This window comes from Acartia tonsa, chromosome 6 (genome assembly GCF_053477335.1).
Source record: "Acartia tonsa isolate MP-2025a chromosome 6, ASM5347733v1, whole genome shotgun sequence".
NCBI lineage: Eukaryota > Metazoa > Arthropoda > Copepoda > Calanoida > Acartiidae > Acartia > Acartia tonsa.
In genome coordinates, this window is record NC_137265.1 from 7,192,311 (window position 1) to 7,218,803 (window position 26,493).

At 38.2% G+C, this 26,493-nt stretch overlaps 1 protein-coding gene across 8 annotated transcripts in view; it reads right to left on the reverse strand.

The window, feature by feature from the left end:
• The window catches only part of psidin (phagocyte signaling impaired), a 57,174-nt gene extending 31,326 nt beyond the window's left edge, over positions 1-25,848 (reverse strand). For all 8 annotated transcript variants that reach the window (XR_013880391.1, XR_013880392.1, XR_013880390.1 and 5 more), the window contains exons 1-14: positions 25,691-25,848; positions 24,057-25,162; positions 23,277-23,378; positions 22,683-22,774; positions 22,030-22,150; positions 20,932-20,977; positions 9,100-9,145; positions 4,670-4,782; positions 3,688-3,767; positions 3,336-3,382; positions 2,952-3,033; positions 2,240-2,313; positions 1,575-1,677; positions 470-606 (exon numbers count right to left, since the gene is read on the reverse strand). Coding sequence is in view for 1 of the 8 variants with exons in the window: in XM_080163254.1 (XP_080019380.1) it covers positions 470-606; positions 1,575-1,677; positions 2,240-2,313; positions 2,952-3,033; positions 3,336-3,382; positions 3,688-3,767; positions 4,670-4,782; positions 9,100-9,145; positions 20,932-20,977; positions 22,030-22,150; positions 22,683-22,774; positions 23,277-23,378; positions 24,057-24,206 (1,193 nt within the window). In the remaining 7 variants the exon portion in view is untranslated. The remainder of the gene's footprint in view (positions 1-469; positions 607-1,574; positions 1,678-2,239; positions 2,314-2,951; positions 3,034-3,335; positions 3,383-3,687; positions 3,768-4,669; positions 4,783-9,099; positions 9,146-20,931; positions 20,978-22,029; positions 22,151-22,682; positions 22,775-23,276; positions 23,379-24,056; positions 25,163-25,690) is intronic.
• Between the last annotated feature and the right edge of the window lie 645 nt (positions 25,849-26,493).

Sequence of the window (26,493 nt, forward strand, 5' to 3'; positions counted from 1 at the left end):
AATTTTAAGGTAGGAGCCGGAGCCGTATTTCCAAATACGGCTCCGCGGAGCCGGAGCCGCATCAAAATTATACGGCTCCGACACCCTGCCTAAAATTACACCTTCTGCAGATTTAAAATATTTGTTGAAACGTTTGGACATTCAACTTTAAGAACTAAACAATCAAAATTGGATTAAAGTCCCCAAAGTTGTTAAGTCAACGAATAAGAAAACGTTATTAAACAACTTGGGGACTAGTGTAATAAAGAGCCCATTTATTATGGACAAATAACAAGCTAACAATATCATTTTACAAAAAAAAAACATATAAGTTAAGTAGTTCATTGTTACAGACCTAACCAATAACAAAAAAATAATGTATAGAAAATTAAATATTTATTCAGGTTTAAAACCAAGAAAAAAAAGACATTTATATTACCTACCGCCGCGCTCTTATAAACAAAATATTCTACTAAAAATGAAAAAGTACCTAAGAATGAAATCATTTCTTTCCTCTAAGGGGATAACCTTGAGATACTTCTTAATATCTGAGAAACAGACAGGCTTGCCTCCAAATAGATCTATGTACTCTATTATCAACTCTTGCAGACGTGTGGATCTCCCATCCTGAAACAACATTTCATCATCTAAATTGTACCTTATTAAATTGGTTCAGGAATTATCATGCAAAATTTGAAATCAATAGGACCATTTTTTGGTTCTTGAAACTTTTTGAATCCATCCTAACAGAGTTGTCCATAGGTGAGTTGAGGAGTTAGACTCAGGTATCTGAAGTGATAAGGCAATGGCCGATAAAGGGGGGGGGGGGGGGGGGGGGCGTAATGACATTTAAACTTAAACAGTGAGCAAAATGGTCTAATTATTGAGCTAGATTCTTGAAACTTGGTACATATGCCTAGTCCTATAGGTACTAGGTACATCTAAATGAAAAACAAATTCAAAATTTTTTATTTTAAGGTTAGGTAAGAAAACCCAGCGGAAATGGGATTTTTAGGCCTTTTTGGCCTGTTATGGTGTAAATTGATGTAAAAGCTTTCTATTAAATGTTTTTTCTTAAGTTTTTTCCTTGAATACTGTATGTCTATTCATAAGGACATTATTTAAGGTGATTCAGCAAGTTTGAGATCAAAACTAAAAAAACCTATATTTGATATATGACACACAAACTTTAGAAAATATACACTTTACTCCTTGCGAGCCACCCACCTAACCACTTTTTTGCCATTTAGATGTAGTACCTATAGGACAAGGCATATGTACCAAGTTTCAAGAATCTAGCTCAATATTAAGACCATTTTGCTCACTGTTTAAGTTTAAATGTCATTACGCCACCCCCCCCCCCCCCTCCCTTAATGAACAATCATCCCTAATAATAATACACAAAATACTCCTTCTGTAGATTACAATTATTGGTTGAAATGTATGGACACTCAACTTAATAAACCAACCAATCAAAATCAAACAAAAGTCCCCAAAGTTGTTAGAACAATAAGAAACGAATAAGAAAACGTTATTATAAAACTGGGGACTAGCGCAATAAACAGCCCAATGTCCCCTCCCTCTCTGCTACTTACCAGAGTCCTGTAGCATATTTCCAGTTTGGCCAGGGCTGGACCACGTAGCCCAGGGAAGCCAGAACTCAGACAATTCATCAAGGATTCAGCCTCTACTACACTTCTAAACAGTAAAAATTATGTGTGTGTGTGTTTGTGTGTGTGTAGCCTTAGTTTCTTAGTGTTTATTACTAAGTCAAAGATCTTAAGCTGGCCCTGGTTACTACAAAAATTTAAACATATAAAAGTCCATTATTAGCGCGAAAACAACAATAACAGCTAAATTTCAGAGAAAATGGTTTGTTTAAAATTCTGCTTAATTGACACCATTAATATCTTATAACACACATGGATCTTCAGGGTAAGAACAATGGACGCTGAAATGATAAACATCCCAAATCATACAAACAGAATTGACCCTTTGTTGATTAAAATCAATGGTTGAAAACAAAGCCAATCAATCAAGATTTACTAAAGAACCTGGTCCCGAAGTTTAAGCCAATGAATGAGAATGAATATAAAACTTTGAGTGGCTGTAGATTTTACAGTTCCATGTCCTTTCCCTACTTGTAAAAACCTGTGAATTAATTTTCTTTTGATTATATAGAAACTACGTAGGTACCTATCAATTTTGTTAAGTTTCATGCTGTAAGGTCCATCTCCTTTATTATATAGAAACTACATACCTATCAATTTTGTTAAGTTTCATGCTGTAAGGTCCATCTTCTTTATTATCTCCTCCATTGCTGGTACAAGACTCCTAGAATGTCGACAAGTAGTTGAATTCTTATAAAACTAATAGTCTTATAAATTCAAATGAGTTCATTGCTTGATCATTATAGGGTAGCAATGCAGCTAATACTAACAACAAAATTATTTTGCAAAAAATCACGAAGCCTATACCTACATGATTTTCAGCTGTCGTTGGGGGGCAACTATTGACGAAATCTTTATCATATCTGCTCCTCGAATATTATTTTAGGTTTATTTTCCTGGTTATTGGTTATACCTTATTCCTGATAGCAAAGCCCTAATCTCTATGGTAATACTTATCGCCCCAGGATAGAATGAGAGGAGAGAAGTTATGAATATGATTATGCACCCTTCCGACAAATCCTGCCCTGGACTAATCCTTATAATATAGTAAAGGGAGGTTTGACTGTTTGTCTGTCTATACCGAAAGATCTCTCTAACAAATGTGGTTCTCCTTTACAGGGTAGCTTCACACAGGCCATGGGAAGGTTTAAAACTATTTTGGGTGAGGGTACCACCACCCTCCTAAGAGAAATCGCCTTTAGAAAAAAATTCCCCCTCCCCCCCCCCCCCACAAAAAAAATATTTCTTTAACAGATGGTTTCACGAACTGACAATAAGCACGCTAAGCTTACAAGATCCTACCTGTAGTTTAATAACTGCCTGGATATAATTGTTAAACATGTCCCAGCTGTCTGGCTGCTGTAGTAACACATTTCTACTCAGCCTAAAAGATAAAAGAATAATCGTAATGTATAGAAGAGTTATACCAAAGACATTAAAAGTGGTCACTAATCATTGTCAATTGGGTCTAACACAAGCGGAACCTATTTTTATATACAGCAGAACTGCAAGACAAAGATTGGTAATCTGTCAGATAAACAATAAAAGGATTAATGTTGCAACAATATACGTGCATAATTAGAACTTCAAGGAAAGGTTCGTGTAATCAAAAAATTGAAAATCTAACAGATACATATAATACCTACTATACATTTATTTTAAAATCAATTTCTTTTTAAAACCTACCTAGCAACTTCACTCCAATTTTCAAGTCTTCCCTCCAACTCTATCCTCTAAAATATAAACATTTCAATAATATGATCAAAACATGAAAAATAGCAATATAAAAAAGATACCTAAACTAGTAAATATACATTTTGAAAATTTATTTCAACATTAAGCACCCAAAATTCATAACTTGTTTAAGAAATGAAAAAAATAACAGCCCTTTTATACATACCAAGATGTGTACACTCTACAATCTATAATAAGGTAGGATTTATCCTACACTGTGGTTGATTTCTGTTGCTATAACCATTCAGGCTTTATATACAAAAATTAACTTACACTATTCGCAAATATTATTGAGTCAACTAACCTTTGTTAAGCAGATAAGATGATAGGACGCAGAATTTTCTAATTTCTTTCCAAGTGGTCCATTCAATAAATCTAATGCCCCTGAAACAATACGATGCTATACATGATTTTTCAGTATGGCTTTGAACCGGTTCTAGTCCAGCAGATATTAATCGGTTTCGAAGCCATACTGGAACAAATTAAAAGCAAAATAAAAACAAACTGGACATTATTTCGTTGGACATCTATACAACTGTTTCATCAAAAAATCTTCTCTAATTTGGATAAACTAAAAAACTGGATGTAGAAAATACGTGGATATTGTGTAATTGAAAACCTATTGGTAAATTTAGCATACTAATATGGAACTCCCTTATTAATCAATTCGTTTATCCAGCAGCAGTGGAGGGGATGGGGTAAAAAGGGGATCTTTATTTTAGCCCGCTGCAAGTTTCATTTCATTAGAGAACATGAAAATCTGGTGTAAGATCCAAGTAATAATATATCCATTCGTGAACTAGCTAATGATCACGTGGTAAGTCGACACTTTGATTGTATGACAAATGTAAACCTTAGCTCATGGAGTTACGCCTGTTTAAGAGTCAAAGCATTCTCTTTTCTTATAATATTATTTTATCGCATGATATAAATCTTAAGTTGGTTAGCCACTCCTTTGTCAATTAGGTTTTAAATAATGCACCTTTACGCAAAGATTGGATTAAAGAATTAAAGTAGGTACTAAAATACAGAGAGATGGGACAATGACTTATTACACTAGTCTCTTAAGTTTTAGAATAACGTATTCTTATTCGTTGGCTTATCAACTTTGGGGACTTGATTCATTAAGTTAAGTGTTCAAATGTTTCAACCACTAATTTTAATCTACTGAAGGGATAATTCAATTTTGTGTAACATCATAGGGGATTTAAAATGTACATTGTACAATGTACATCAATTTATCGAAAATTGTCTTATCCATTTAGGTCCCTGACTAAAATATCTACCTTTCCAATTATTTCTAAGCTCCAGAATGAGAAGGTAGATAATGGTTTCTTGGTCCTGTTCCATCCTTCCATCTGCCTCCATCTTCTCAACCATCTTTTGTGCAAGTGGCAACCTAAACAAAACAAACTTTTTGGGAATACTCCCTTTCGTGGCAAAGCACCTTAAGGTGCGATTCTTCGTGTTTTTCACAGTAGCTTTTTTCCTATTTCTAGCCCCTGCGGGGGGCTCTAACCCTGTGGGAAATCTCCTAACCCAATATAACCTACCTAACCTAAAATAACCTATAAAAAGCCATTTTAAAATTAGACGAATCGCCCCTTAAGGAGCGTTGCCACGAAAGGGATTATTCCCAACTTTTTGGGTACCTTTTTAGAATACGTCCCAAAGACCATAGAAATGACGAGAAAGCATAGGATTTTTTTATATTGGAGAAAGAAGTAAAAAGTAGATGCATTTTTTTTTATAAATGCACTGTTTGGCTTTGAAACCGATTAGATCCCGCTGGATTAGAACCGGTTCTCGGCAATACTAAAAATCATGTATTATAGCATTGTATTAGAGACAATTTTCCAATGAATATTAGAATAAAGATCATAAAAGGGGGGGGGGCGTAATGACATTTATTCGTAATCCGTGAGCAAAATGGTCTAAATATTTAGCTAGACCCTTCAAACTTGGTATATAAGCCTAGTCCTATAGGTATTACATCTAAATGGAAAAAAAATCCAAAATTTTTTATTTTAAGGTTAGGTTAGGTAAGAAAAACCCTGCGGAAATGGGGTTTTTAGGCTTTTTTTGGTCTATTTTGATTTGGAAACTTACCTTAAATTGTTTTTTCTTAGGGTTTTAACTTAAATACACTGTATCTATTCATATGGACATTATTTAAGATGATTCAGCAAGTCGGGGACCGACCCCAGAGGGCTAGGTGGGTGGCCCGCAGGGGTTAAGTGCATTTTTCCCAATACATATGTTGTGATACATCTAATTATAGGTTTTTTAGGTCAAGGAACTCAAATTTAGAGCTAAAATAAGCATTAGACTAATCTGAAGCTAGCCCCAGCGGGCTAGGTTGGTGGCCCGCAGGGGTTAAGTTCATTTTTTCTAATATATATCTTGTTATATATCAAAATATAGGTTTTTTAGGTCAAGAAACTCAAATTCTGAGCGAAAATTAGCATTAGACTAACCTGAAGCTAACCCCCCCGGGCTAGGTTGGTTTTCTGCAGGACTTAAGAGCATTTACCTAACCTAACCTAGAAACTTCCTTATAATTTTACTTGGTTTTTTTTAATAAACTTTGTCTATTAATGAGGATTTTATTTAAGATAATCCAACAAGTCGGGAACCGACCCCAGCGGGCTAGGTTGGTGGGCCGCAGGGGTTAAGTGCATTTTTTCCAATATATATCTTGTAATATATCAAAATATAGGTTTTTTAGGTCAAGAAACTCAAATTCTGAACGAAAATTAGCATTAGACTAACCTGAAGCTAACCCCCCCGGGCTAGGTTGGTTTTCTGCAGGGCTTAAGAGCATTTACCTAACCTAACCTAGAAACTTACTTATATTTTTACATATTTTTCTTGAATAAACTTTGTCTATTATTGAGGAATTTATTTAAGATAATCCAGCAAGTCGGGGACCGACCCTGGCGGGCTAGGTTGGTGGCCCGCAGGGGTTAAGTGTATTTTTCCCAATATATATGCTGTGATACATCTAATTATAAGTTTTTTAGGTCAGTTAACTTAAATTCAGAGCTAGAATTAGCATAAGACTAATCTGAAGCTAGCCCCAGCGGGCTAGGGCGGTGGCCCGTAGGGGTTAAGTGCATTATTTTCCAATATACATCTTGTTATATATCAAAATATAGGTTTTTAAGGTTAAGAAACTCAAATTCAGAGCTAAAATTAGCATAAGACTTACCTGAAGCTAACCCCTGTGGGCTAGGTAGATCTTCTGCAGGGCTTAAGTGCATATTACCTAACCTAACCTAGAAACTTACTTATTTTTTGGTTTTTTCCTTGAATGAACTGTGTCTATGAATGAGGACATTATTTTAGATGATCCAGCAAGTTGGGGACCTCCTTGAGTCAGCCTCCTGTATGAAGAATCTTTTAAATGATGGCTTTAGGACTAAACACTGTGTATCTATGTAAAACCTAGCCCGCCTGGGTCAGTCCCCGACTTGCTGGATCCTTTAAATAATGTTCTCATGAACAGTTTATTCAATTAAATAACCTTCAAAAAAGTAAGATTCTAGGTTAGGTTTGGTAAAATGCATTTAAGCCTTGCAGGCAACCCACCTAGCCCGCAGGGGCTAGCTTCAAATTAGTCTGATTCTATTATTAGCTCTAAATTTTAATTTCTGGACCTAAAAAACCTTTAATTTTATGTATGACAGCACATACTTTTTGAAAATGCACTTAACCCTGGCGGGCCACCCACCTAGCCTGCTAGGGTCGGTCGCTGACTTGCTTGATCATCTTAAATAATAAATAGACACAGTTTATTCCAGGTTAGGTTAGGTAAAATGCACTTAAGACTTGCAGGCATCCCACCTAGCCCGCTGGGGCTAGCTTCAGATTAGTCTGATACTTTTATTAGCTGTAAATTTGAGTTTCTTGACCTAAAAAACCTATAATTTGATGTATGATAACACATACTTTTTCTGAAAAATGCATTTAACCCCTGTGGGCTACCCAACTAGCCCGCTGGGGTCGGTCTTCGACTTGCTGGATCATCTGAAATAAGATCCTCATGAATGGACAGTTTATTTGAGAAACAAAACCTAAAAAAATAATATTAAATGTAAGTTTCTAGGTTAGGTTAGGTAAAATGCACTTAAGCCCTGTGGGCAACCCAACTAGCCCACTGGGGTTAGCTTAAGATTATTCTAATGCTTATTTTAGCTCTGAATTTGAGTTCTTGACCTTAAAAACCTATATTTTGATATATCACAAGATGTATTTTGGAAAATAATGCACTTAACCCCTGCAGGCCAGCCACCTAGCCCGCTGGGGCTAGCTTCAGATAAGTCGGTACTCAACTTTCTGGATCATTTTAAATAAAGTCCTCATTAATAGACCCAGTTTATACAAGAAAAAAACCTGTAAAAATTTAAGGAGTTTCTAGGTTAGGTTAGGTAAATGCCTTTAAGCCCTGCAGAAAACCAACCTAGCCCGGGGGGGGTTAGCTTCAGGTTAGTCTAATGCTAATTTTCGCTCAGAATTTGAGTTTCTTGACCTAAAAAACCTATATTTTGATATATTACAAGATATATATTGGAAAAAATGCACTTAACCCCTGCGGGCCACCAACCTAGCCCGCTGGGGTCGTTTCCCGACTTGTTGGATTATCTTAAATAAAGTCCTCATTAATAGACAAAGTTTATTTAAAAAATCCAAGTAAAATTATAAGTAAGTTTCTAGGTTAGGTTAGGTAAATGCTCTTAAGTCCTGCAGAAAACCAACCTAGCCCGGGGGGGTTAGCTTCAGGTTAGTCTAATGCTAATTTTCGCTCAGAATTTGAGTTTCTTGACCTAAAAAACCTATATTTTGATATATAACAAGATATATATTAGAAAAAATGCACTTAACCCCTGCGGGCCACCAACCTAGCCCGCTGGGGCTAGCTTCAGATTAGTCTAATGCTTATTTTAGCTCTAAATTTGAGTTCCTTGACCTAAAAAACCTATAATTAGATGTATCACAACATATGTATTGGGAAAAATGCACTTAACCCCTGCGGGCCACCCACCTAGCCCTCTGGGGTCGGTCCCCGACTTGCTGAATCATCTTAAATAATGTCCATATGAATAGATACAGTGTATTTAAGTTAAAACCCTAAGAAAAAACAATTTAAGGTAAGTTTCCAAATCAAAATAGACCAAAAAAAGCCTAAAAACCCCATTTCCGCAGGGTTTTTCTTACCTAACCTAACCTTAAAATAAAAAATTTTGGATTTTTTTTCCATTTAGATGTAATACCTATAGGACTAGGCTTATATACCAAGTTTGAAGGGTCTAGCTAAATTTTTAGACCATTTTGCTCACGGATTACGAATAAATGTCATTACGCCCCCCCCCCTTAATACCAGGTTTGTTAGCCAGGGTTTCCGGCTCTTCGGGGCTAAAAAAGCCTGTTTTAATCTTTTAATCAGCGGAAAGCTGTCCATAATACGATGTGAAAAGTTCAATCCTCGTCTTAAACCAATCAAAGCAAAACACCTTTAATTAATAATTAGATTCTATTGCTGACATATTAAAGTCAACAAAAAAAAGGTAAATTAAGAACACATGAATGAATTCTAGACAAAGAAAGTGCAATCAAAGTGTTGTTTGTCAGATATGCCACATCATTCTATATTTTTAGTTCTGCATAAGTAAAATCCTTTGACATAGCGTAATTAAAAATCTAAATTCAAACTTACGTGATAGCTTGGCCCAATTTTTGGTCACCTTCGACAGCTTGCAACACTAAAATTAACAGAATTAGTGCAGCTCATTATTAATGAATGAATTTTTTTTATAAAGTAGTGCATTAAAGCTTAAAGGGTGCACTGCTTACATTGTAAAAATTTAAGAATATACCTAAGTAACTCTTAAGTTTCACATTATCTTAAAAAAGAAAAAAATTAGGTAGATACTAATGTTGTAAAACGACCCATAGAAAAAAAATAATAGTTTGAAATGTAAGACAAACATTCAATTTTTACCCATTGAGCAAGCCTAAATAACATGTCTATTACATAATGATCGGTTTAATTTTCAACTAAGTTTAAATCAAACTGGAAATTTGTTTAACACAGTAAAAAAAAAGTACTCCTTGATCAACATTTAGTCTCCCATATAAAAAAAAATGCAAAACTTATGTTTTATATTTAGAAGGAATCCAGTCAAATCACCCCACGAAGACTGAGAGAAGGCTTCCCTAACAAGGCCAAAGTTTAGTAATTAAAATATGTTAAAGTAAATTCACGCAACCTATTTCTTCACCATAGAGCAAAAATATGTATCGGAAATAATGCTAATTGCTTACACAACTTAAATTTATATTAAATTGTAATTGTTTAATGCAAAAGCTAATTTTATTTTCAAACTCATTTTTAGCAAAGAATATTTAATTTTGTAAAAATAATATGAAATATTATCCAATCTATGTATGTGATTAATCTATGACGCGCAAGCGTTCAAATCTCTATATTCGTTGTATCAGTCTAACGTCAGCCATCTTAATATAAGCAAGGAAAAATAGTCTATCTAAAAGTTTAAAGAAAATTGTTATTTTTTGGTACAAAATACACATTTAAATCAATTCAAAGCATTTATAAAATTAATTTGAGCTTTTTACTTCCAAGTTTATTAGTTTTTAACAACTTATTTTGTTTCTTTTGAGCAAAAATTGGTTAAATTAACTATCGTTAAAATTGTATTATATATATATGTAAAAAGTGATAAAGAAACCTATATCTACATCAAATAATATGGGCTAATCCATTTCAGAAAGTGCTAACGAGTGAAAAAGTTCTCAAAATGTAATATTAAATTGTCTCTGCTGAGATACAAGGTAAAACAAATATTAAAAATAGTCAATTCATTCACCCAGCGAAGCCGTATATGCAAAGATTTCATTTAAACCAAAGTTGAAGATATAATTCCATTGAATTCACCGTTCCTATTTAATTGTAAAGAACCAATAAATGAGTACCGTAACGGCCTCCAAGTAACTTTAAAAGCATTGTAGTCCATTAAAAGTTTGGGCTTAATTTGATATTATTAAGGCCTGGAATTAGCTGAGCCTGTTGAGAGTGGATCCGCCCTCTTTATCTCTAGTGGAGAAGCTTGTTGGTGCCCCTCGTGACGGATCAGAGGGAAAGCTTGAGCACAAAGAACCATAGGTAAAATGTTGTTGATTGAATAACTACCTAATGAAATTTGGAATCAAAGTTATAGTGTAGATTGCTGCCTATCCAAATTTCACCTAATTATGGTTTTTCGTTACAGGATTCACCAAGTGGAGCAAAGAACTTGGAACCAATAGCGAAAAAGGAGATCCTTCGCTAAAATTAAGGTACAGAATACTCACCTTTATAATAATTCCTTCAAATTAATTAGAAAGCCTCAAAGTCAAAGCTTAAAAAACACAGAGTTACCCTTGATTATTCTATAAATGGTGCTCCTTCTAACATAAAATATATGATTGATGTTTTTAGACTGAAATTCTGCCACTGTAACACCGATTCATATGGAGTTATCCTCAAATCTGGCTTGTGGTCTGAAGTATTAAGTCCCTAACTGCCGTTGAATTGTTCTGTATTGATTGCTGCTGTGGATATTTGCTGGTGGTTATGTTGATGAGATGATCTGATAAGCCTGTAGTTCTGGAAATTATTAAGTGGAAAGAGCTGGATTCGAGAAGTAAGTTTTACATTCTTTGACTAATGAACCATTGGATTGTTTTATTGAAATGCACTATTCTGAAAAGCCCGAAATCAAAATAAAAGACTTTAAAAAGAAACTAACAAAGTAATGCAAATTTTAGTATTTTAATTCTGTATTATACTTTACTGTTTTATTTGTTGTTCATTTATAACAACCTAATTCTGTGATTTTATTTTAGGTTGTTTAAAACCGCTGTATTCTACCTGAATAAACGAGTATTGAAAGCTTCATTGATTGTTTTAATGGCAGTTGTTCATTCTGGGACACCTGCCGCACTGCTACATCTCTAACTAGTGGGTTGTAGTACAGTTTTAAACAAGAGTTCGCTACCCAGAGCAACCTATGAGCTACACGAGCCCCAGAGAAGCCTCCTCATCGCCGCCGGAATTCCATGGTTACCGCAGTTCGAGTATAGCACGAGCTGAGGGAGTGTACGAGGAGACAGACTCCAGAGTAAACGATTTGATCAACGGGATCAGGGACAGAAGATCATATACTGACCAACGCCACCAGAACGATGTTGATAGAGACACGAATTGGAGTTATGGAGACCTGAGTGTGGCTGGTATTCAACAGCTGCGAACTTCCACAGAGCAATCAGTGTTTAGAAACGACAGTTTGGCAACGGTGTTTAGTCAGCACCACAACCTTCGAAGAACCAGCGAATGTCAGTGCCCGCCAGGACAAGCCTGTGACTGCGAGGTGTTTGCGACTGGTGACGAGGAACGGCCGGAGTCACGTATAAGTCAAGCAACTGTTGTAGCGGCGTGTGACCCAACACAGCCGTTGGTGCCACCAAGGACGCCAACCCCGCCGCCAAGAGTGCCGACACCGCCGGTTAGAGTGCCGACATCGCCAGCTAGAGAGCCGCCACCGCCGGTACAGCTGCAGGCAGGCCTGCAACCTTTGCCGCCGCCGGAGCAGCAACAGCCGCCGCCGAAAGCCAGTGATAAACGCCGCAGTAAAATGGCAAAGGCTCAAATAAAGAAACATATTGATGTTATTGAAAGAGTGACTTTCACCTGGGACAATAATCTGGTGTTTATAAACCCAGCTCATGTCCCAACAGCCCAGGCTGAAACAATAAACAGTGAAGTTCATACATTAGTGAATGAGTTATCAAATGCTGTAGTGTTCTTCAAAAGCAACCCTTGTGATGAGTTCACCGAGGATGACAGTATCAATTCAAGCGAATGTCTGGCACACTTAAACGGCCTCAGGAAGCAACTGTGGGAAGCCCAGGAGTTAAGGAGGAAGGAGGATGCAAGGATACAGCCGCCCCAGCCGCCGCCGCCATCTGAGAGTGCCGCCGCGGGAAATCAGGCGTCCTCTGTACACCGGCAACGCTTAGATTATGGTTTGAAGAATTTGAGTGACAACACTATGTATGTGACCAGCGCATACAAACAGCTGATGAAGTTAAAGACGAGGGCCACCAATGAGATCAAAGGAGGGGAAACCTTGTTCAAGCAGGCTTCGGAGCAACACAGAGACTTCCAAAAGAAGATAAGTGACCTGTTGAAGTGTGCAACGAGTTGCGGAGATTGCAGTGCCGTAGAGATGTTGGACGAAGCTGAGCAGAGCTGCATAAATGCCCAACGAATGGCCAGAGCCCACCTTGATGTGCTGTATGACGAAGCTGGACTTGCGCCTGGAACTAACGATGCTGGGGTCAACAAGGTCAAGCTCAAACCTCCCACTTTTAGTGGCGAGTCGGGTCACGGCAACCTCGACTTTTATAGCTTCCAAACACAGATGGAGCTATTCTTTGAAACAATGGGTGGATTCAACGAGCACGAGAAATACCTAAAGCTTAAATTTGAATGCGTGGTTGGTATCGCAAAGGACTGTATCCTCAACCTAGAGACGTACAAGGAAGCCATGGATCACCTGAAGGTAGTGTACGGCAAGCCTGAACTGTTATTTTCCGCGAAATCAAGCGAAATCAAAGCCTGTGGATCCTGCCCGGATAACTTGTTTGAAAAACGCAGCTGGCTGATAAAAGTTGAGCAGAAGCTTGTAGCACTCACCAAGCTAGCTACACAACATAAGATCCTGGATATGTATGAGTCGTCACCGGTATTGGCTGTCCTGTCAGGTGCGTTGTTGAAAGATGACCTCATTGAATTTCACAAGATTCTGTTGGCTGAGAAAAGAACTGACCCTGGTACCAGACAGACCAAGTCTATGATGATCAAGACCCTGACACAATTTCTGCAGACCATGTTGTGGGAGGTCACGGCTAAAATAGATATCATGGTGACGTCTGGCACACGTTACTATGACAGCAGCAAGTCAAGGAAACAAGTCACATCCAAGTACAGTGTGATGCCAGCAGATTGTGAGTTGAGCAGTGATGGAGAAGGAGTTGTTAATACGGCCGCCCAAGCTATTGAAAGTTCCGCCGGTTCCGCAAAAAGCTACGTTACCGCTGAAGCAAGTTCAGCTGGTGCCAATCCGGCTGCGGCCAACAACGGGTCCGTGTCCCACGCCAACAACAAGGAAAAGAAGAAGGCTAAAGATAAAGACAAGAAGACAAGTGGAGATGCTGCTGCCGCCATTATGATGAACAAAAGCAGACAGGCGAAACAAGTTAAGTGTAGATTGTGCCCAGGTTCACATACATCCCTGGCGTATTGTGAAGTGTTCCAAGAAACTCGTGTCAAGAGAAGGTTCGGTAGGACGGTGAAAGCAGAGGCATGCTACAGATGTCTGAGATTAGATGCCAAGTTTGACATGAAGAATAGGGAGGCCTGGTTCAAAGAACACGAACCGTACTGTGACAGCAAGTGGATCTGCAATGAAGGAACCTGTAAGGACAAGCCAGATGTGTGGAAGAACCATATCGCCATCTGCACCTATCACCTGGAAGCCAACATGGAGAAGGAGGCAGAATTTAAACGTTCCCTGGACGAGAAGCTGCTACCAACCGATGTCAGGTTTTTCTTTGCCAGTTATCATGCTTTGCCCGACAAAGGTGACAGAGATGTATACGCGAGTTTCGCCGCCAGCGGCGGCCGAGGTAAAGTTGACGACGTCATAGTGGAGCCAAGTATACAGAACCAGCCCATATACATGTTGCAATATGTAAAAGGAACCAACGGTGAGAAGCTGCTCCTGTTTTACGACAACGGTTGCTATGGAGCCTGCCTGAGCACACGGGCATGTGCGTCGTTGGATACAGAGACGCAGCGGCCTGGCCCCACCGCCCTTGAGGTAGCTGGCGGCCAGAGGGTTGAGATCCCCTATGGCATTGAGCGTTTCTGGCTGCCGATGGTAAGTGAAGATGGTAAAAGACGGGTTGCGACCATTGAAGGCCTGCAAATGGACAAAGTTAGCACACGTTTCCCAGAGTGGCCGCTGAAACAGGTATGGGAAGAACTTAATGCCGTCTTTACTAAGAGCCATCCTGCCGCAAAGATGCCGACAACTGAACCTGAAATTGGAGGACAGCCGGTTGATATCATGATTGGCATTCAATACAACTTATATTACCCACAGGTGGTACTTACCTTACCAGGTGGACTCTGCATTATGAAATCCAGGTTGGCTGGATATGGAGGCCACAACGGGATATTAGCTGGACCACATGAAGTTTGGAAAGATGTTATGAGCCGCGCTCATCTGATGGGACCTGCTGCATTTTTAACTGCAGAGTTTAAAGCATATAGATATCAGAGAGACTGTTTGTTTTCCAACAATGGGATGATTCATGAAAGTGCCACAACCATTGATCACCATCATGAGGTATGTTCGCATTATGCTGGAGCCGAGAACCCCTTAATGGATGAGGATGATGTGTTTGTCCACCACGTTTTTGCCGCCGGACCAAGTAAGATGCTCAAGGAATACCAGATGATAGACCAGATAGGTGCAGATATGTCATACCATTGTGTCAAGTGCCGCGTCTGTTCCGAGTGCAAGAAAGGTGAGCGAGTGGAGAAAGAATCATTGTTGGAAGAACGTGAACAACATGATATAGAGCAAAGTGTCAGCTATGATGCCGAGCAGAGGAGGTTATTTGCTTACCTGCCATTTACTGAGAATCCTGAATCAGCTTTGGCAGATAATACCTACGTTGCCGAAAAGATATTGGGCACTCAGGTCAAGTTAGCCAACAAGAGTGAAGTTGCCAGAGAGGAGATCCTGCGGAGTTTTAACAAGTTGGCGGATAATGGGTTTGTAGCACCATTAGCGGCGCTGCCGCCAGAGGAACAGGTGGAGGCCAGAAAAGCTGGATATGTGATTCCGTGGCGCATTGTCCATAACAGCCACAGTATATCTACCCCGGTTCGGCTTGTGTTTGACGGCAGTTCCAAGACCAAGACAGGCAAGAGCCTAAATGACATATTATGTAAGGGAAGTAACCAGCTGGCTAATTTGTTGCACTTGTTGATTGGATTCAGATGCGGAGGGGCTGCCCTTAGCGCCGACATCCGGATGGCATACAATTCCGTGTTCTTGCAGCCGCAGCATTATAGATATCACAAGTTCCTGTGGATTGATGGATTGTCCCTGCTTGGAGCAGTCATTGTTTACGTGGTCAGAACAATTATTTATGGGATCAAGAGTTCAGGAAACCAAACCATCCACGGTTTTAAGATGGTTGCGGACATAGCTGAAGCCAAACAACCAGAGCTTCGGATTGGAGCAGCTGTGATCCGAAAGAAAGCCTACATGGATGATATTGTTTCTGCCCACCGTGATGAGAAGACACGCGACTTAGCAGGAGAGCAGCTGGTAAAGGTATTAGAAATGGGCCAGCAGTCGGTCAAAGCGGTCACGAGGAGTGGTCACGACCCGGATGAACAAGTGTCTGTAGATGGAGAAAGTGTTGGGCTCGTTGGGTATTGTTGGCGGCCGAAGGAAGACACAATATCCCTCGAGGTGAAACCTTTGTTCCTGGGCAAAAAGAAGCGAGGTAAAGTGCCAGAAGAAGTGACCGGTGACCTGAAGGAAGCGCTGCGGGTCATGTTCACAAAAAGGATTCTGTTGGGCAAAACCATGGAGTGCTGGGACCCTCTCGGGTTAGTGTCACCGAGGTCCAATAAACTAAAAATTGACATGTGTTCCATCTGTTCACTGGGGACAGAGTGGGACGAGATCCTGCCGGACAACTACCTAGACACTTGGGTGGAAAATTTGATGATGGTCCAGCAACTAAGAAACATACGATTCACACGTAGTGTGTTCTGTAACCCTGTGGATGTAGAGCATGGGGTTGAATTGATTGTGTCTACAGATGCAAGTCAGGTGCTAGCTGGTAGCGTCGTCCACGCAAGAATGAAGTTGTTGTCAGGCGGGTTTGTAACCAGAATGGTGGCGTCCAAGTCAAAGCTGACCACCAAACTAACCATCCCCAAAGCTGAGATGACAGCATGTGCCATGGGATGTGTATTGGCTCACCTAGTTAAACTTAATTTTGAGAATTATGTCAAGAAGATCACCTATGTTACAGATTCAATGGTTGCGCTATACTGGATCCACTGTGATACACGACCACTGCAGACTGGCATCCGCAACCTGGCGATTGAGGTAAGGCGATTCTGTGACGTGACGAGTTGGCGCCACGTTGAGTCAGCACAGAACATAGCTGATATATTGACTAGACCTGATGGATCCCCAGAGATTGGGCCTGGATCGGAGTGGCAGGATGGAAAGGCTTGGATGAGCAGGCCAGAGTCAGAGTGGCCAACGAGAAGTATTGATGAGATTACCCTTGACCAGGACACGAAAGTTGCGGCGCTGAAGGAGATGAGGAACAAAGAAAGCCGTGGGCTGGTGCTGGCTAATTTTTCGGCGAGGATGGTTGAGAGGTACGAGTTTTCACATTACTTGGTTAACCCGAGTAAGGTCCCGTGGGATAGGTATGTCCGGCTGATTGCTGTATGTTTGAAGATTGTTGATATTTGGCGGCGGAGGAGCAGCAACAAGTTTAGTGTTGTGTCTGGCACTGTGTTGGTGGATGTTGATGAGCATGTTTTGAAGAGAGCGGAAAAATATGTTTTTAGCAAGACTACGGCAGAGGTAACTAAATTCAACAGTCGAGACAAGTTAAAAAGCATTGGCACAGTTAAGGATGGCATTATGTACCACCATGGGAGGATCTTACCGGGAGGCAACGATGCATTGGCGGAAAATATGCTGGATCTAGAGAAGTTGGCCTTTGCCAAGCCTGTGCTGGACAGGTACAGTCCGGTGGCGTACAGTATCATGCGTCACTGCCATGAGAATGTGACGCACCATGGAGGATCCATTGCAACATTGAGAAGGAGCAGAGAACACGCCTTTATCTTAGAGGGCAACTCTTTGGCGATTGAGGTAAAAAAGAACTGTTTCTTTTGTCGGCGATACAAGGCCAAGGAGATAGAGAGAGAGTTTGGTGCTGTAGACCCGTGCCGGTTGAAGATAGCGCCGGCATACACAACTTGTATGATTGACTTGTTTGGGCCTGTAGAAGGAAGATGCAGTTATGGCACACATAGATTTCCGATGAAATTGTGGGCGGCGGTGTACAAGTGTCCGGCGACGCTGGCTGTGGCGGCGTATAGTATGACTGGGTATGACACAGAAAGTTTTTTGTTAACCCTTACCCGCCACATTAATCGGTATGGCATCCCATGTCTAGTCAAGATAGATAATGGCACCCAGCTAGTGAGAGCTTTCGAGACAGCTGACATATGTGTAGCCAGTGTGCAGAACCTGTTGAACCAGGAGAAGGGCGCCAAATTAACGGTTGAGCTTGCTCCCGTTAAGAGTTCGAATTACCAAGGAGTGGTAGAGAGGTCGATACGGTCCATCAAGGAGATTCTCAATGTGGCGTTCAAGGGGCTGAAGTTCACGCCGTTGGAGTTTGAGACAGCGTTGTCGTTCTGTTGTAACGATTTGAACTCGATGCCTTTGTGTTTAGGATCGAGGTATCAGAACATTGATCAACTGGATTTGATAACTCCATCCAGGTTATTGTTGGGCAGGAATAATAACAGAGCACCTGGGGGCCAGTTAACGGTGGAAAGGCCTGGCAAGATGTTGGAAGCCATGGAGGATGTGGAAAGATCCTGGTGGGAAGCGTGGAAAGAGTTGAAAGTTGGTGAGTATGTACCAAAGCCCAAGAAGTGGAGTAAAAATGTTGGAGAGGTTGGGGCAGGAGACATAGTCCTGTTCCGTAGAGATGGCAGTAGCCCCCTAGGTACGTGTATATGGAGGATTGGCAGAGCCAGAGAAGTGCACATATCTAGGGATGGGCACGTACGAGAGGTGACGATAGAGTATAGAAACCACGGGGAGAAGGATATGAGGACAACCAAGCGAGCGGTGAGAGGCCTGGCGGTGGTGCACCAGGAGCACGAGTTAGAGCTTGGAGGACAGCTGGCGGAGGCAGATGTTGAGGCAGTCCATCTCCAATGGGTCCGTAAGTACAGCACATAGTTCTATCCTTTCTCTCAATCTTTCAATTTATCATGTTTTCAAACTCTCAATCTATCAATTTATCAATCTATTAAATTGTAAAATCACGCGACAAGTGCTCCGTGACCAAAGTAAAACATAAGACAATTGCTCTGTGTTATTAATTAAACAATGCCAAATTTTATCAAAGTTTTAGTAAAGTACAAAGTTTTACCTGATTTTAAAATTATCTAATGTTCAATTAAAACTATAGTTCAAAGTAAAAGTTCAAATTTTATTTTCTGTCAAAGTTCAAAGTTGAAACTATAGTCCAAAGTAAAAGTTCAAAGATTTATTTCTGTCAAAGTTCAAAGTAAAAGTTCAAATTTTATTTTGTCAAAGTTCAAAGTTAAAACTATAGTCAAAGTAAAAGTTCAAATAATATTTGTCAAAGTTCAAAGTTCAAAGTTCAAACTGGTTCTGTGAGCTCCGTAAGGGCCGGAACTGAAGACACCTGGGATGATTTTCGTGGATTTTTTGCTTGGGGGAGTGTTTTATATTTAGAAGGAATCCAGTCAAATCACCCCACGAAGACTGAGAGAAGGCTTCCCTAACAAGGCCAAAGTTTAGTAATTAAAATATGTTAAAGTAAATTCACGCAACCTATTTCTTCACCATAGAGCAAAAATATGTATCGGAAATAATGCTAATTGCTTACACAACTTAAATTTATATTAAATTGTAATTGTTTAATGCAAAAGCTAATTTTATTTTCAAACTCATTTTTAGCAAAGAATATTTAATTTTGTAAAAATAATATGAAATATTATCCAATCTATGTATGTGATTAATCTATGACGCGCAAGCGTTCAAATCTCTATATTCGTTGTATCAGTCTAACGTCAGCCATCTTAATATAAGCAAGGAAAAATAGTCTATCTAAAAGTTTAAAGAAAATTGTTATTTTTTGGTACAAAATACACATTTAAATCAATTCAAAGCATTTATAAAATTAATTTGAGCTTTTTACTTCCAAGTTTATTAGTTTTTAACAACTTATTTTGTTTCTTTTGAGCAAAAATTGGTTAAATTAACTATCGTTAAAATTGTATTATATATATATGTAAAAAGTGATAAAGAAACCTATATCTACATCAAATAATATGGGCTAATCCATTTCAGAAAGTGCTAACGAGTGAAAAAGTTCTCAAAATGTAATATTAAATTGTCTCTGCTGAGATACAAGGTAAAACAAATATTAAAAATAGTCAATTCATTCACCCAGCGAAGCCGTATATGCAAAGATTTCATTTAAACCAAAGTTGAAGATATAATTCCATTGAATTCACCGTTCCTATTTAATTGTAAAGAACCAATAAATGAGTACCGTAACGGCCTCCAAGTAACTTTAAAAGCATTGTAGTCCATTAAAAGTTTGGGCTTAATTTGATATTATTAAGGCCTGGAATTAGCTGAGCCTGTTGAGAGTGGATCCGCCCTCTTTATCTCTAGTGGAGAAGCTTGTTGGTGCCCCTCGTGACGGATCAGAGGGAAAGCTTGAGCACAAAGAACCATAGGTAAAATGTTGTTGATTGAATAACTACCTAATGAAATTTGGAATCAAAGTTATAGTGTAGATTGCTGCCTATCCAAATTTCACCTAATTATGGTTTTTCGTTACAGGATTCACCAAGTGGAGCAAAGAACTTGGAACCAATAGCGAAAAAGGAGATCCTTCGCTAAAATTAAGGTACAGAATACTCACCTTTATAATAATTCCTTCAAATTAATTAGAAAGCCTCAAAGTCAAAGCTTAAAAAACACAGAGTTACCCTTGATTATTCTATAAATGGTGCTCCTTCTAACATAAAATATATGATTGATGTTTTTAGACTGAAATTCTGCCACTGTAACACCGATTCATATGGAGTTATCCTCAAATCTGGCTTGTGGTCTGAAGTATTAAGTCCCTAACTGCCGTTGAATTGTTCTGTATTGATTGCTGCTGTGGATATTTGCTGGTGGTTATGTTGATGAGATGATCTGATAAGCCTGTAGTTCTGGAAATTATTAAGTGGAAAGAGCTGGATTCGAGAAGTAAGTTTTACATTCTTTGACTAATGAACCATTGGATTGTTTTATTGAAATGCACTATTCTGAAAAGCCCGAAATCAAAATAAAAGACTTTAAAAAGAAACTAACAAAGTAATGCAAATTTTAGTATTTTAATTCTGTATTATACTTTACTGTTTTATTTGTTGTTCATTTATAACAACCTAATTCTGTGATTTTATTTTAGGTTGTTTAAAACCGCTGTATTCTACCTGAATAAACGAGTATTGAAAGCTTCATTGATTGTTTTAATGGCAGTTGTTCATTCTGGGACACCTGCCGCACTGCTACATCTCTAACTAGTGGGTTGTAGTACAACTTACCTATGCTCATCACAGACCAAAAGTAGTAGGGGTTCTTCTTTTTCGCCTAGAAGACAGAAAATTTAAGTTTAAGTAAATTATGATTGTCAAAATGAAATAAAATACCATTTAAAGAAGTTTAGCTTGTGTCGGAAAATATCCCCGAAACTTGTAGTTGTCATGTCATGTTATTGGGTCTTATACAGCGATAATTTTAGGGAGGATTAGACATTGTGCACCAGTTGTTGTTGTTGTTGTTGTAGCCATGATTATCTGAAGTTAGGACTCAGATGCACACGGAGACTGGAAGTGAGAATCCTTTGGCCAATCTTAGATTGGTAAGCTTCGCGCACAGCTGATTGTATTCTATGTTGATTGTATTCTATGTTACATTACAAGCTGACCCGCAATTCTCGTGGAAGCTACTCAATTATTACATCACCCTGGCCTAGAGTTTTGGCAGAGCTGGATCTTTAAATGTGTAGCCGTTGGCGTGGCTGTAGCCGTGGTCGTAGTCATGGCTGTGGCTTTAGCAACGCTTTAGCCACACTAACGGACTGTGGTCACTTTTAGCGTGGTTAACCACGCTACGACTACAACCACGCGTTGCCAATATGATTTAAAGATCGCATTTTTTTTTTTGTGGCCACGGCAACGCGTGGTTAATATGATTTAAAGATCGCTATTAGGTTGGTGGCTGTAACTCTGACCACGACTACGGCAACGGCTACGCTTTTAAAGATCCAGCTCAGGTGTTCCATATTAAGCCACCCTAATTAATGGCACTCTCATACGAGGAGCATACACTACTAACTAGTCACCAAAGTTTTTAAAAAAATGTTTTCCTATTCGTTGGCTCTGGCAACATTGGGGAATATTATAAAATTTGTATTGGTTTATATACTAAGTTGAGTGTCCAAACGTTTTAACTTCTAGTTGTTAACTACAGAGGGAAAAATTGCATCATTATTGGGGATGTACATCAATTTATCGGCAATTGTCTCATCCTTTTAGATTCCTTTTTAGCATTCGTTTTTTAAAAGTTATCACTAAAGTTTTGCAAATTTGCATGACAGTTAATTCTAAGGATGTAAAATGAAAAATTGGTATAAAATTAACCTTATAAAGGTTCATAGCTGTGGTTTGTTGTTTCTTGAGGTTCCCCAATCTTACATAGGACATGAACAAATGAGACAGAAATTCCTCATTGTCCGGTTCTTGCTTCGTTGCATTCTCATACCTAAACAAAGTAGAAGTTTTATGAGATGGCTCAGATGTTCTTATTTCCTTGGCTTACAAAAGAAGTGTTTGAAGAATAGGATTGAATTTTCTTAGAACAGAAAAAAGGAAAATGGCGGCGATTTCCCTTATGATAAATTAAAATAAGGGGTTAGGGTCAGTTTTACTGGTTCTTTATTAATTCAGGTTTGTTTAGGTTAGATTCTCAGGTACTGGGTAGCCCCCGCAGGGGTTGGGCATAGGGAAAAAAATAACCTCCCTTTTTGAGTCTTCATTTACAATGTATTTTAAGAATAAGGTTAAGTTCTCAGTAGGGAAAGCACCACACGGATACTCTCTGGCAAAATAGTTTTTCTTAAAATAAAAATGGAAGAATACCTAATTATTTATTGCATTGAACTAAAGTCATGTCAGCTTTCTGCAGATATTAAAATGAAAAACTATCAAGATTAAAACATGAGGGGCCGGAACCGGAACTACTCTAGTGGACAATTATCGGTTTTGGAGCCATACTGGAAAGATTAATAACTTACAAGGTACATATTTTGTCAGGCATCTTGAGTTCTCTGTAGCTGAGTGTCATGGCGTTCAGAGCTCCCTCGTCTATTGGACATTCTGCTAACAACTAAACAAGAGTAGTAGTTAAAAATTAATAGGTGAGTCTTTAAGCCTATTTAGTCCAGTTGGAGAAGTATGATAATGATCTACCAATAGAATTTAATTAATAAGCCAGGATGATTAAAATATCCATATTAGTGAATTAAAGTAGGATACCTGACATATCCTGACTGAACAAAGTTCTTACTTTTGCCTTATTTAGTTTATAGGGTTGTATTCTTTTCCGACAAAAAAAAATAAGTTAAAAATAGCGTTACAACAAAAACGAGTATGAAATTGAAGCTTAAATAAAAAATAATTAGGTACCTAATAACTATAGATGCCAACGCGAAACCAAGCTTATTTTGAAAGCTTATGACTATTGGAACAGCAGAAAAAGTAAATTATACGTTATGTTTAAATTAAATGGTTACTACTGGTAGAAAGAGATCGTCTCAAGTATAAAAGGATGTCCTAGATAAATCGCTATAGACGGACGGGCAAGGAAAATTTTAAAAAACTATTCTTACCGATTCTAGGATAGTTAGGGCCTCTTTTTCTCTACCAAGTCTGAGAAGTGCTAATCCCTTCAGGGCTCGACAACATTGGAAGGTGGGCTGCTTTTTTAAAACCTAAACAAACGTGTAAAATTTTGTCACATCTCTATTTTAAGCTATTTCATTTCATGTATTGCCTAGAAACCAATTAATAATATCCATTGGATTATTACAGGTTGTTAGCCACACTGAAAAATTATACTTACTTATCATTGTGTTATATCCAGTTTTCTACGGATATAAGATTTAAACCACTTTTTTAGCCCATGCCTTCAGCATCTTGGGGCTAACAAAAACTGGTTTTAATCTTAAAGTTGCAGAAAGCTGTTAATAATACGGAGCGATAAATAACTCTAACTCTTTGTATGTACAATGGTATGTGTTAGTCTATTGTTAAGAATTTTGATATATATTTGTCCTTCGCTCCTTATGTATGTTGTCATCCTTGTTTCCTAATATAAATATATTGCTTCCATTGTAAACGCATCAACATTTTCTGGGCTTTCCCTCAAAGTGCATATCGAGCACTGTCCCACACCCCCTTTACTTGTTTATGAAATCATAAAAGGGGTAATTTTTTATTAGGGGCCCTATTTCTATGGTTCCCTAGCCCTGCAAGGATAACCTATACACAATATAACCTCACATGAATTAGAGAAACAATTAATCGAAACAATAACCCCCCTTCGTCTCAAAAATAAGGAAAGGTTTAGTGCTCGACAAGAAACTTTGGGGAAATTACCACTCTTTTACCTTATCGGCCTCCTGCAGAGCCTTTTTATTATTTCCATTGTCTAGCCAATCATAGATAGGTCGTAGCCGTCTTTCAGATATCGCGTCATTCTGGCTACGAGACATTTTAACATCTGTAATGTATGAAAAACTAAAAAGTATAATTCCCATTAAGTACCTTAGTAGATAATGAATTTATTTTAATTTGTATAGGGAAGGGTTATATTATCAGAGAAAAAAAATCAGAGAAAATCTGGTAAACCGATTGAAAAAGGTAAGAGAAACAAAATCAATAAAAATGAAAATTATAATTTGTGGTTGTTTTCCTAATCTAATTTTTTTTACAAATGCATACCAAAAGTTTTTTCTTTACAGAAATATATTATTCTAAATATGATAATGATATAAAAAGCATACAAAACCTTAAAACTAAATCATATGATTACAATAATAAATACAATAAGAATTTTTGCAAAATCAAAATATGTAGGTAGGTAAAATTTTTCTATTTACTTTGACGCAAATTGAAAGATTTCACATACCTAAACATTTTAATAACATAGATTATTAATACATAAAATTCCCAATTAATAAATACAAATCATAATATAGTGAAAATTCAAATTTACAAACATGAAATGCAACACTATTCTAAAGGAAAAGATGTCAACTTTAAGATAGATAAAATAAACATAAAAACCTTTGGATTATGAGTTAGCGGGTTTTGTACTTTTATATACAATAGCTTTTGAAAAGTTATTTTAGGTTAGATGTAAATGATTGTCCCGCAGGGTTAGAGTTCCCCACAGGGGATAAAATAACCAAGCCACTGTGAAAAAACGACGAAACCCGCTACTTCGTTTTCTTTCCATGATTAAAACCTTTTGGATGAAAACTTTAGCCCACTTTTTTTGTTTTAATATTTTTTGTTACTTACACTTCAGACTATGTGATCTTTTCAAAACAATACAGATTATGTAGAGTGATAGTTCATCTGAAAAAAAAGAACAATTTCGTCTCAATTATCATACCAGATGAAACATTTCATGTTTATTCGTCCCATTTTCTTTTGGCAGGAGGGTTATTAAGACCTGTAGGGGCCAGACCTCCGGGCATCGAACCAGCACCTGCAAAAAAATAACAAAAAATGGATGAACAGTTGTGATTTATCATCTAAAAACAAGTTATACCGTATTTGATCTTTCTGTCAGTCAAGATTTTCATAATGTAACATAAATTGAATTGGAAATGCTATATTTGTTATCAACATCAGGGGTGTATGCTGTATAGTATATTCAGCAGATAGTTCCTTGTTTCCCCGGTTGCAAAATATTATTTTTTACCCTATTGTTTTTGCCCCAAGGATGGGAAATATTGGAAAATTTTCAGTACTATTTATTTTATTAATTCTTTGCCCCTCCAACATATTTTCCTAAATTTTTTTCTCAAGGACCCCCTCCTTTTTCAGTACTCTTTATTTTTATAATCTTATTATCCCCCCCCCCCCCCCCCCTTTCAGCCGGGGATCCCATGCGAATTTACTACCTCTCTGATCAACAGAGAAAATGCAAAAAGTATTATTAGAAATCGTCTGTTTAGATTACGGAAATAAAAGTTAAAGAAACAAAAATTGAGTTACATAAAATATTTATTACCTGGCGGAGGTGCCATGGGTTGAATCTGGAAGGTTGGGACCGCTGAGGCCCCGCTTCCGCTGCTCCCATTTACCATTCTCACTCCGCCGCTGGCCGCTTGTCCAGTACCACCGCGACTTGCTGTCAACCTGTTATTTCATAATTCTTAACATTTCATCTGACATTTAAAAGAATCAATTTTGGCTTAGGATCATTGAAAGAAAACGAAGTAGCGGGTTTCATCGTATTTTCACAGTAGCTTTTGATAGGTTATTTAAATGTTAATGATTGCCCCGGTGGGTTAGAGCCCCCCGCAGGTGCTAGAAATAGGAGAAAAGCTACTGTGAAAATACGACGAAACACGCTACTTTCCATGATCCGACTTCTGTTTAAATTTGAAACCTAAAAACTGCAAAAATATATCAAACAATAATGTCAAACAAAGTCTTAATTGATGTGAAAAAATGATTGCCCCGGTGGGTTAGAGCCCCCCGCAGGTGCTAGAAATAGGAGAAAAGCTACTGTGAAAATACGACGAAACACGCTACTTTCCATGATCCGACTTCTGTTTAAATTTGAAACCTAAAAACTGCAAAAATATATCAAACAATAATGTCAAACAAAGTCTTAATTGATGTGAAAAAATGGCTGGTATAATATCCTATAATATAAAGTAATAAGGTTTATGGTCGTTATCTTAAGATTTCGATTATTGCTGAACTGATTGTGTTCTCCATTTTAGCGAAACTTGACATAGGTCTTGGGATGGTTTTAGGCTATTCAATTTATTAGATTTAAGTCGAGAAATGGATTTATGGTATTCT